This window comes from Dermacentor silvarum, chromosome 11 (genome assembly GCF_013339745.2).
Source record: "Dermacentor silvarum isolate Dsil-2018 chromosome 11, BIME_Dsil_1.4, whole genome shotgun sequence".
NCBI classification, from domain to species: Eukaryota; Metazoa; Arthropoda; class Arachnida; order Ixodida; family Ixodidae; genus Dermacentor; species Dermacentor silvarum.
Genome location: NC_051164.1, coordinates 51,136,782 through 51,149,762, shown reverse-complemented (window position 1 = coordinate 51,149,762; position 12,981 = coordinate 51,136,782). Strand labels below are relative to the sequence as shown.

The 12,981-nt window shown below is 45.6% G+C and overlaps 1 protein-coding gene across 1 annotated transcript in view; it reads left to right on the top strand.

Moving 5' to 3' along the window:
• Positions 1–12,981, top strand: part of LOC119434048 (solute carrier family 4 member 11-like) — a 344,870-nt gene that overhangs the window by 287,124 nt on the left and 44,765 nt on the right. The window contains 1 exon segment of the mRNA XM_049659416.1: positions 12,120–12,254. Within this exon segment, the coding sequence (XP_049515373.1) occupies positions 12,120–12,254 (135 nt within the window).

The following is a 12,981-nucleotide window of genomic DNA, read 5'->3' as shown; positions in this document are numbered from 1 at the left end:
TTCCAAACAGTGTGTTGCATCCCTTCTAAAAACTCCTTACTGCAAGCTTAGCGGCCGGTCCTAATCAGGGCTCATACTTGATTTAAAAAAACTGTGATGGTTCTATTATCCCGTTCCTTAAAGATGTGTGCAGAAAATCTTTATCGCAAGGGGCATTACCTGATCGCGAAACGAGCAAATGTCATTCCCGTATACAAGAACGGTGGAAAACCGAGCACTTCTAATTATCGCCCTATTTCTTTAACATGTGTGTCCAGTAAAACACTGAAACATATCATTTATACATATTTAACACACCACCTTCATGGTAAAAAAATATTTCTGTCCGACACAGCATGGTTTCGAAAACAATTTTCCTGCGACACACAACTAACAGAATTTACACATGACATCGCCGTAACGTTAAATTCTGGTATACCCAAAAGGATTGCATTTTCAGCGATTTCAGCAAGGCATTTGACATTGTAACACGCTTACTTTCATGCCGAAAACAATGCGACATCTTGATGGTGCGTCATCATCACATGTAACCGTCTTACCGGGCATGCCACAAGGCTTCGTTCTAGGGCCGCTTCCTTTTTTTTTTATTTATGTCAATGATCTTGCTGAATGTGTGGCCAGTCGTGTTCGCTTGATTGCAGATGACAGCTGCGTACAACTGCATATACCGCGACGAATGCACATGTCGCGATATTAGGTGCGTAGAGGATTCCGAACAACTGCAAAAAGACCTCGACTAAGTAATGTATCACATGGAAAATAAAGCTCAACGTGTCAAAGTGCAATGTCGTTAGGTCTACAATAAAAAAAAATTGCCGCGTATCTGCGTGCTTCGCTGCAAATGTCGTCGAAAGACGATAGTCTTCTGCCGGCCGTACTACATGAGTGCTGGTCTGATCCGCGGCCACCCGTGATGCTGTTCTTGTACCATTTCCGTCCTGGCATTATAAATGCAATGGAGGTTTGTTTGAACAGATTTCATTTTACCGCATTATTTCATCAAGCGGCCATTTATGTTTTGCCCTGCCTCAGACAGCGCTTCCTATATGTTGAATCGGCCGCATCTGGCTGGCATTGATAAAATTGAGGAGGCGCTGCGTGAGACATGGACGCCATCTGGCAATACATCGGGAAACATGAGCTTGTGCAGAGGGTTTCCTTCCTCCATGGCAGTGGGCGCTCGTCGGTGCGTAGTCGGGGAACGTCGTTCGTCGGCGCGCATAGCATGGCATTTTCAGCGCAGCTTAAGAAACTAGGGTGTTTAGAGTTACGTATCTATATGTATTTTCTATTAAAGGAACACACCTCCTAATACTTACCTAGTGATGTTGCGCCTCAGATATGCGTAATATTTACTTTGTGATCGATAACGTTCACAAGTATGAACAGCCGTACCAGTTTAAGTAGTGTGGGCGGTCAGCAAGTGGTCCAACTTTGGCCGAGTGGCTGAATCGGGTGACAGACAGACAGACAGACCAAATTTTCAGCGTTTAAGTTCCCCAAGAAAGACTATCGTCTTTAAAAAAAGCAGCCTCTACTTACATATTTCTGCGTGGAACGGCACTGGCGATTGCAACTTCACGAGAAGCTCAAGCGAAATAGTAAAACCATTGGGATGACCCTCACTCCCATGAAGTCGTGAATGTCTCAGATTACGACTCTTCTACAACATATGAAACGACAAAACAGGAATCGGTAAAAATCAGTACATAAAATCACCTAGCTACATTTCATCACGATCGGACCATTCTTTGAAAGTACGTGAGCATGTGTGTCGAAGGAACGCTTTTGAAAATGCATTTTTCCCTGAAACAATACATCACAGCAATATCCTGCGGGAGCACATTGTTACAGCCCCGCTTTCAGTGTTTCCTTCACTTTTAAAAGAGCACGTCTTGACTTAGCGTCCCTTCTTATTTCCACCACTCTTCGTGATGTCAAGGGCCATTTTCCTGCAATGTAATTTGTACCATTTATTGTATGCTGCTGAATCGTTCATTTGTACGGCATAATCTATTGTATGATGTCGTTAATATATTTTTGAACTGTATAAACGCCCCTGCATCAATGCCCCTAGAGGGCGCTGTAGGTACTTGCATACAAATAAATATCAGTAGCCCATTAATCTGAAGGATAACGGAGTCTTCAGCTGGGCCCACGTTGGGCGCCAGAAATGCGGGCTTAGTTCCGCGGCATCCGTGCCCCCAGACGGCCAACCGAGGTTCTCAAATACCAGCCACACGAAAAAGACGGCAGCACATTCACTTCGACGTGGCCGGCCAATCCGGCTACCCGGCCAATTACTGCCGCTGTCCGGGTAGCACATCTCCCTGCGCGCACTATCGATATGCCGACAGGCAGAATAATGGTGCGCACATCCACAACTATGACATTTTCTTCACGAACCAAGTCAGCTTGCATACTGGTGCACGTAAATTTGTATTATGCCTGCTGAAGATTGCACGCAAACGCTATAAAGAAAAATACGTTGAATCTGATGCATTTTTTTTTAGATGTGCAAATTTTATATTACGCGCATCGGAAGGACAAGAGTAAGGAAAACACAATTTTTCGCTGGACTTCATGACAAGAAATTGAAGGTTGATTTTTTTTCTCGTGAACTGCAATACCTCAATGTGTTGTAAGCCACGTGTGGTTCTTCAGATTTCTAAATTGACAATCATAGTGGTGTGAAACACGGGCACAAAATATCTCAACACCAATTGTGCGCCAGCCAAATCAGATTGTATGCATTGGGCAGTAGACTCCATATGTACAGAGCGAGGAGGCCTAACGTAAGCGTGATGCGACCCATGGACGTTTTCGAAATTTCATGGAGATCGAGCGATATTTATCTCCAGCGAAAGATTATGTAATTAGCATTGCTGACACTAACATTATTGAAGATACTTTTTCTTGATTGTTTGTTTTTCTCGATGTCGTATATTTCTACATAATGATTTTTATGGGAAATTATAGGACCAGAAAAGATTGCAGTATGTCTAAACGCAACCTTTTTAGAGAGAGAGAGAGAAATACCGACACCCTTTTCTTTCCTCGTGAGTCGTGATTACGTCGTTCCTTGCCCATACTCTACTTCCTGCGCTTTTCCTCACGTAAGCCCGTTTCACCGACTGATAAATCCGTTATCTTCATTTTTACACGCTTTCGCGTACGTTTATCGCCAAAAAAAGGAGCAAACGGCCGGCCGTGGACTCGCAGCCGCGGTAGCAATCCCGGGCCATAGCAGCTCCGTGATGTCAGAAAGGACATTACAGGCGTCTAATCTTATGCAAATAATGATTCGGCCACAGTATAAAGAGCGGCCGTTTCTCCTTACGGCACCTCCTGGCTGACAAGACCGAGAGCGCGCGACGATGTCTACGCGCAATTCGTGGACGCCAACGGAGCAGTAAAACGGGAGGCGAAGGCGCTTGGCTTTCCTCTGATTCCGCACCTTTCTTGTGAACTCTATGGCGTCCTGCCACGGTGGTTCAGTGGCCGGGGTTCTGTCGCTAAGCAGGAGGTCGGGATGTCACTACCCGGCCGTGGAAGCTGCCGTTTCGGTGGGAGTAAAATTCACAAACACTCGTATGCTTAGATTTACGCGCACGTTAGAGAACCCCGGGTGGTAGACTCCGCAAGGCGTTTGGACACTCGGCGTGAGTTTCTGAACCCTGGGTGCACGAAAGGCGCCGAGGGGGAACTGTCCAGCGGAACCGCAAAAAAAAGAGAAAAATTGCAAAGCGAATTCTCGAACGGGCCTCGACGCGAATGTCTTTCTGCCCCCGTGTTTTCAAATGATCGTCGACACTCGAAGTTCTTCCTCCACTGCACCGAATTCAGCACAGTGTCGCCCCTTGACTGAGGATGGCGCTACGCTTCTTATGAATTGCCGTGGAAGGTCAGTTAAGCGCAGTGACCACTTCTGTCGAGGGACGGCGCTGCCACTCACTTTCTTGAGAATGTCAAGCGCAAAGTCAGAGAGGCTGAGACTACCTCGTGAGTGACGGCAATGGAAAGGAAGCCTTCTATGAGTAACTGCTTAAGAGGGAAAAAATGAAATGAGGACAGAAACAATTTACGATAACTCAAAGGACAGCTCTTTGCTTTTCGAAACGAGATCAGGATGCCTTAGAACGCGTACTTGTAAAGCGAGGTACAATAAACAATAAGAAGCATGTGTTTGCTGCGGTAAAGCTAGGGAAACTGATGGAGCATGTTCTATAAGAACGTGAAGAAATCTGCTCCGCAGTCGATTTAGGAACCTCTGGCCTCCTTGAAGCCCTTGAGTTCAGCGAGAGTAGGGGTAAAGTAAACATGTCTACAATAGAGATTAGTACACATGTCCACATAGAGGATTGGTGGATGAAAAGTAGGGAAACGACAAACAACGCACTAGAGCAAGCTCCCAATAGGAGTTCAGAAAGTTCGATGATGGAAATGCTTCGTTTTTTAAATAATATTTTTAATGCCAGGTAGGACATTAGGCAATAAAACGACGAGCTTGGTGGCGCAACCCACCGCCCGGCTCCAAAGGAGGCGCTCCTGGCATCTATCCATCCATCCATCCATCCATCCATCCATCCATCCGTCCATCCATCCATTCACCATCCATCCATCCATCCATCCATCCATCCATCCGTCCATCCCCTGAGTCGAAGTGGAGTGTTGTTGACTGGAGGAACGTTCTATAGAATGCGGGGGAGCACCGCATTCTAGAACGTTGCGCATCCGACTCCAGGGAGTGAACAGGGACGTGAACAGCTGGAAGCGTCACGTGTTGTGTTTCTCACTCGCGTACAAAGCAGTGGCGACTCGATTACCGCTTCCTGCTCTTTCATAACGTACCGCTGCACATATAGTCAGCACAAAAAAAATAAGTCACGAACTGAGCAATGTCAAAAAAAGAAGAAAAAGCTGTATATTTCCGTACCTGGGCCTTCACCCTTCTTACTTAGCCTGGACCTTCAGCCTAGTTCGAATTTTATTTTATTTCCAGCTAGTTATAGAAGGCAGGGAAAGGAAGCTGCAAAAACCGCTTGAAAAATACACTGCCCCCTACGGTTCAAGACAAATCCCTTATTTCCTTATTCCCTATACATCCCTATAAATTCTCTTATTTTGTTGGAGTCACTCCCTAAGTCCTAATCAATTTCCAACCAGAAAGGTAATTCTGTCGAAATGTTTATCTTCAAGACAAGGCAGCACCGAGATGCCACGTGGTTTATAGGAAAAGGGAGAGAAATACACAAATTTGCAAAATACAAGAGAGAAACAACATACTCCACACTTGCTAGCTCTAAAAGAAAAGTTATAACATTTACAGTTTCACGCAATTGAAATTTCACGCAGCTGAAGACCGGATAAAAAATTGTTGACGTCATAAAACAACAGTGCTTGTTTCTAGAAACAAGCAAGCAAGCTATGCAATAATGTACAAAAGCAGTAAGCTAAACTGATGCATATTTATTAATGGTAGAAGCCATAATTATTAAGCATATGTCAGTTTTGTTGGCGTAGTTGTGAAATTTCCGAAGGCATAAGTTTGCATATGCCTTCCAATTAACTCCCGATTCTACCAGCCGCAGTGGCTCAGTGCTTATGACGTTGCGCTGCTGAGCCCGACGTCACGGGTTCGATCGCGGCTGCAGCGGTCGCAATGTGACGGGGGCGGACTGCGAAAAACGGTAGCCCCCCTAATCTTTGACTTAGGCGTATCTTAGTGGAACTCTCGCCTCCGGGCGTTGGTGATCTGTGCATAGGTGTGCGGTAATCAGTGATTTCGAATTATCCCAGAAACCTCAGTACTCAGCTTGTAATAAACTTATGCTCTGGTATTATATCTACGATGAAACCCATCAATTTTGTACTGTAACATATTTTTTTTTTCAGATTTATTTTGAATTTCGTATCAGCTGAATAATTCTGATTATTCCCGACACTTTAGTAACTCAACTTGCAATTATAAGCTTATCCTCTGATAGCACACAGGGTGTTTCAGCGAACACTTTCAAAAATTCTTAAAGGATGCCTGTGGCAGATAACACAATTCTAGTTCATGAGCTGGTCTACTCGAGGAGGCGGACATTACTTGCACAAGAAATTGAAATGCATAATCGAATAATTATCCAAAATTTACTAATTAAGTTTTTGACCAATTACCTGATGGCCCATATTCCAATTTACAAATTGTAGCCGTGGAGTTCGCAAGGCGGATCCACTTGGAACGAATTCTCGGAATGACAGCAGTTTTGAGATATTAATTCCCGAACTTTGCGGAGAAATGCATTGGCGTTCCAGTTAGTTTCTTAACAAAACGTCGCTTTATGCATTGAAGCACGAAATGAACTGGAACGCCTATGCATTTCTCCGCAAAGTTCGTGGATTAATATCTCGAAACTGCTGTCATCCCGAGAATTGGTTCCAAGTGGATCCGCCTTGCGGACTCCACGGCTCCAATTTGTAAATTGCAATATGGGCCATCAGGTAATTAGTTAAAAACGTAATTAGTGAATTTTTGTTAAATAGTTGATTATGTATTTAAATTTTTTGCGCCAATAATGTCCGCCTCTTTGCGTAGACCAGCTCATTAACTAGAATTCGGCTATCTGCCACAGGCAACCTTAAATAAATTTTGAAAGTGTTCGCTGAAACACCCTGTACATATACTGAAAGCCATGAATTTTGTACGGTTGTATTTTTTTTTTCTTTTTTTTTCCTCAATTTCGTAATCAGTTGTTTCGGGAGGTGAACCAGAAGTGCTGCGCCAGAAACAAGAGTGCCACTCGACGCTCGTGCCACTAAAAATGTTTGTACACCGTGCCTCGGCTACAGGTTAAAGAGCCTCGTGTGGTCTCAATTAATCCAGCGCCCCCGACTACGGCGTGCCGTATAACCCACTGCGCAGTTTCGGTATACGTGATGCTGGTTAAGCGTTAGGCGTTGAGCCCTAACAAATCCATGCAATCGCGCGGTTTGTACACAATTGAAAATAATCTACGCGCGTCGCGACGCGCGCTGTTTCGACTCAACGACAAGCGAATACAAGCAACCAAAGCAGCCACGGGACTACGGTACTGCTTCGCCTGCGTGCGATAAAAACTGAGGAAGAGAGCAAGGGAGAGAGCGTAAGCAGGCGTAAGTCGCTCGGTCCAAATCCCAGCGCGTTACACAGGCTACACATGTTCCGCGTGGTGGCGACTGACACATGCGCGTTCCCTGTCGGCTCAACGCCACCGGAGCTGTTCGGCAGCAGTCAGTGCTCGCCGCCGTGTCTACGGTACTCGTGATGAGAAGCACCGCATAGTGCAGCTTGCCTACTTAGGCGTGATGAGCATCCGCGGTCTTCACTGGTCCTTCGGAGAGCCAGCATCCCTGGCCGATGCGTCTCGGGGCAGTGCGGCGACCTGTGGCCTCGATGCGGTCTCTCCGGTTTCCGAGATGGAGCCCGTGAGAAGCGAGTACCGCTGGTGTTACCGAGACGACCGATGGCACCTAGAAAACGGTGGGTTCTAATCTCGACGTAACCGCCCTTGCTTCCTAGCTCACTGCGTCTTTTAAGCGCCTCAACATTCGAGCGAGTGTCGCAAATACATACACTTCATGCTCTTCGGTGAGCCACGTCTTTGTTCTTAGTTTTTTTTTTTTTTTCGAAACAGACTTAGCTTGAGTCTGTTGGAGCGCCGCGGTCTGGGTTTAGTGGTGTCGAATTGAAATTATTGTCCGCAGACGGGTATGCATGTAGCCGCCGTTGGTGGAAAGACGAAGGGGCTGGAGACAGTCCATCAAGTCTTGGCGATTTCTAGGGAATGTGGCGGTCATTGCGGTGCATCGGTTTGGATCATCAAGAGCCAGTTTCGGGGACGCCATTTTGCGGGCTTCGGATTAACTTCGACCACCTCGGTTTCGTTAACGTGCATCTGAATTTATGTACACGAGCGTTTTTCAATCCACCCCATCGGATTTTTTTATGCGTTAGCATTAGGATTGTCAAATCGTGAATAATTTCATGTGTGTAAAGCGTGGGCAAGTAGGTCACGTGGTACACGTACATACATATAGGATGTTTTTTAGCTGTACCAAATGTATGTACCATCACAAGCGCTTGTTGTTGTCTACGCCTCCCTCTGTTCTTGTTTGTGCGCGCATGACCGTGTTCGTCCATGCAAAACCAACTCGCCCAAAAGTCGGTACTCGAATCCACGATCACAAGTGGGAGTCGAACACATGCCGTTGGTGTTAATTAAGGCGAAGCTAAGTAAGGCACAGTTAATTACGATTGAAATAATTCAGGCACTCGAACCCTCGACCTTTGGTGGTCGCGATGCTTTCGTATTCATCCAGGTAGGGATAACTAAGTACCCCTCGAATTTTTTTTAATGACTGCGTTATTCATTTCAGGTGACGGTGGTGAGGTGTCCCTGCTGTCATCAAAGTTGGAGGTGGGTGCGCGTCGAAATACCTTTAATCGCTTGAGGCGGAAAGATGCGTAAACGGCTCGGGAGTGGTAAAAGCGGACTCGCTTTCTGGGGAGGGCTACTGCGCAGGTTCACATATACTTACATGACTGCATTACGGAACTGTCCATAGGATGCATGCGCGTGCACCTCACATATAAGCGATGTATTTGTAATGGCCCAGGTAACGGCAGCGTTTCTTTTTTTTTAGCGCAGGAGATAAGCTGATAAGTTATCGACGTTCGGAAGGTGAGCAAACATGATTCCGCCAAAGAGAGGAAAATGTACGCGTCACTATAAGGCCGCATTGGTCTTCGTGAATGTGCAGTGAATTTGAATAAGCATGGTGGTTTTTATTTTACGTTGTCGGCTGTAACGAATGGGAGCATGAATATAAAAAACTTCGAAAATGAATACCAATAGCCCTTGTTATTTGAATCATAATCTATTCGGGAGTCTCATATTTGAAATGTAACAAGTGCGAGGTAAATCAAGCTTCTGCCTTAGGCCGCTTGCAGATTACTTGCATCCAATTTAGGCAGAAAGTGCTTTAGTTTGCTTAATTATTCTTGCGCTGAAGTGGTGCGTTCTTCTTTTTCTTTAGAAAAAACAAACATTCGGTACGTTGTTTGATATTCGAAACCAAATTGTTCAAAGTTTTTTCGTCCCGCTTTAAAGCGTCCCTAATCGAACAAACGCTGCACTGTTCAGAGAAAGGCTTAGCTCAAAGGATTTACTCCAATTACCTCATTCAAATACTCGCGAATAGCAGAAGTCCTCTCATTTAATGACCGCTGCACAAAGTTGAATGAAATGTGTGGCATTTATTAGGTAAGAGCGCTAGATTCCATCGGTTGTAGATATCACACGTCTTATTTAGAAATTGGCATGTTTAACAAAGATTTGAAAAATTGGTACGATAAATAAACATTTGAAGCTTACAATATCGTAATTCTGGGACAAAAAAAGATATCACAATTATGATAACACTATTTGTTAGAGCACGTAAAGCTTATCATCGCATTGGCACTCTTTGGCCACATCTGGCCCTTGCGCCAATAAACCTCACTAATCATCATGATCAGAGCACGTAAAGCTGTCAAATATGATGTATCATGAGTTCACAGCTTACGTGAACCTTTACATTATTGCGGAAGTTTTGGCAAAAAAAATTTATGAAATGATTACATATTTCGAAGCTGTGTATATTATATTAAACTTAGGCGCTTAGATGGCCCAGTGAATGCAGTTTGCTGAATTCAGATTTTTTCATAGGTGACTGACGTAGTTCTAAACGTAATGTCAGGGTGTTTTCTTGTTTTTCTGTTCCTTAAATCACTTGCTGTACTATTGAATGCGTTTCGACCTTGATTTGGAACGTTCTCTGTTAACCGTTTCACAAGAGATATTTGCCAATGCAAGACGAACGAGTGCTTTAGGTATCGTAATACGTCTCTTAGTAACAGTTTTCCTATCATGTTCAGTCAAAGCAACGAAACACAGCGGAGCTAACAACACTAAACTGCTGAATTCGGCTTCAAACGTCGAAGCTATGACAGCGCGGAAAGTACGTGATCGCGAGGAAAATGCCAGAGGGCACAGAAAAAAAAAAACACTGCGTACTGAAAACGCGTGCACCAATACAGATGCGATAATGCCACTGCTGGCGCATTCCGCCAGGAGGCTACCACTGGCTCGACAATAACTGCAGCTGGCAGGCCCACTACGCTTGTGCCATGCTGCACTAACATATTCTACCCGCAGAAAGCGTGCTGCACGCAAGGGTGTACGATGCTACAGGTGGCAGGCCTTTGCGCGAAAGGCGTGCCACATTTGAAAGCAAATATGCGTACGGACAGTCATTTCGTGACGACTGCAATGTGAAGTGCTCAGGGAAGTAGCAGCCGTGGTTTGTCAGGTTGTCAAAAAACGGTCTGTGCGAACCAGAGCGCGCTTGCGAGACTGTTGATTGCTTAAGGCTTCAGGATGTTATCGATTCGGTTCCTTATTGCAGACAAAGAGGATAAAAGAGATTGCCATCGCAGGAAGTCCCGAATATAAACTACCTCAGACACCTCCAGCGGAAGGGAAGGATTGAAAAGAAGCAAAGAGAAACGCACATAACGGGCGAAAAGTTACTCTTGTACAACGCGCGATGTTCGGCTTAGCGAAGGGCAGTAAAAGGGAGAAACATCGAATTCAAGCTAAATGCACGACAAATACAAAGCTTATCGATGCAAATCATCGCAATATGTGAATTGTTATTGGGGTGTAGATCACTCGAGGGTGATATTATCAATGATCACGCGGTCATGCCAAATGAAATAGCTCAGAAAATGTGCTTGATCGCCTATGGTAGTTTGCGCAGTGTAGCATCACATAGATTAGCAAATATGCTACGGAAATACGCTATTCGGGCTTTTTCTGTCCTCTTCAGCTACGGCTTTCAACAGGTGGGCACGACCAGAGCTTATCGTCCCGAACGCGATTAGACGCCAGTGCCGTCTGCACTACATTGTAAAATAATTAACACTCCTATTCTTGATTACGGGTATACGTTGTTATGCAGTGTACAGTTTTCTCTGTTCTTGAGAAGACGACGTACAATGAAGTAATGAAGATTTTGCAGGAGCTAATCTCATGTAGGCTTCGACATCTGCATTGGAAACCAAAAGGAAAGCTGAACAAAGCAGTGACACGACACGCGCACGTGAAATTGTACGCTGAACCAGCATCAATCGTTTCACGCCAGTCGCATCATTTCCTGCCCTTTGCGTAATGCAAATTTTCAAGCTGCGATCTCGACCGCGGTTACTGCAAGCGGGTGTTTCGCGATGTGTTCACGCTTGTTGGCTGGAGTCCGAAGATAGCGTCACCGCCAACTATTCCGCGCCGCACATTCGTAACAGATGCTCGCCGCAAATCGTTCGGGCCCGACAGTGTTCTGCAGCTAAGCGCGAGGTTGTCGGGTTCGAGTCCTGGACAAGGTAGCTGCTCTTCGATCGGAGCGGAAAATGAAAACGTTCGTACATCCAGCTTGTGCGGAGTAAACATGAATTAAATAAATTTTCGGCGGTTAAGTGTTATTGTATATCTACCACAGCTTCATGCAACACTGAAGCGAAGGGCAGCTTGCAGACGAGGACGTGGCCTTTCCGGTTGCGAGGCTGCGAAAGTCCACAATGACAGGCTAGCATCTGCCTCCGTCACCGCAACGTACGCAACTGTTGTAGACACGTTACACGTGTGTCACCTGCAGCCCCTTTCCGAACACACGTCCTTGCAGGTCTTTCGACGCCATAAATTAGCGACACTACCCAACCTCCAAGACGCCGTGGTGAATGTGTGGCTATGGCATTCTGGTGCTGAGCGCGAGGTCGCCGGTTCGGTTCCCGTACGAGGCACTACGCCGTGCCTCATAACACACGGCGCTGTTTCTGGACGTTCAAACCCACAGTAAAATTTAAATATGATCCACTTCGGTACCTATTTACCGATTGATGTGGTCCTTGAGTACCTGAAAAGGAAAACTTCGCCTTTGAGTCAAATATAGTTTGTTGGCTGAGAGGATCACTGCTGTTGTGCTAGGGTGCGTACAAGGAAATTACGAACTGGCTCAGTAACCACGAGCTCAATTTCGCGTTTCTTTTTTTTTTCCAGATGGTTCCTATGAAGGACTTCAGCAACGAAGTGCGAGCTTCCATGGACGTCCGCCGTTTTCTCAAGGACGCCACGGTGATACTTGACGTTCAGGAGACGACGCTGGAAGACGTCGTGAATGCTGTCTTGGAGAAGGTATGCAGCCAACAGCTTTATGGGTTAGTTGATAGAGCGCGAAACGAGCGAAAAGTTGGCTGTGGCTTAACTCAGTTATGCCTGGGTGTGCGTAGCGAGATATACGGCTAATCTTAATGTTTAGTTTGTTTCTCTCTACTGTTACATCTTTATCGTTTAGCTTCGTACGTCTGAGTGTTTAGGTTTGGTTGTTACATCTCGTTAAGTTATGGTTACATTAAAGACTAGACATTTTTGAAGTCTAACGCATTTATTTTGAAAGTCTTCATCTTGTTCGGTGCGTTTTACCACCGACGATATCTTAGACCATCGCTCGCCAAAGCTTCATCTAACTGCATAAAGTCGTCGACGATAGAAGCGAACCTCTCTCTGAAGCTCCGTCAAGTCACATGGTGGCAACGGTCAGCTGATGCATCTTCAGCACAAAGACAGCGTCAGGTTGCAGTGCCGACTTGACCAGTGGTGACAATCTTTTTTATGCGAAGAATTCCTTGCGTCATTCCAGGCGCCTTGCGGTAGGTAGGTAGGTAAAGTATGGTTAGGTTAGGTTAAGCACATAAGGTTCGGTGGTTAGGTTAAGGTAGGTTAAGTTAGATAGGCTGGGTAGGTTTTTCCTGTCTCACCGCACTTGGAGCCTTGGTAATAAAACGAAATGCATGACCGACCGTAACATCGAACCTCTGCCTTGAGCACAGCTGCCCAATTCTCTCCCCACTATGCCACTATC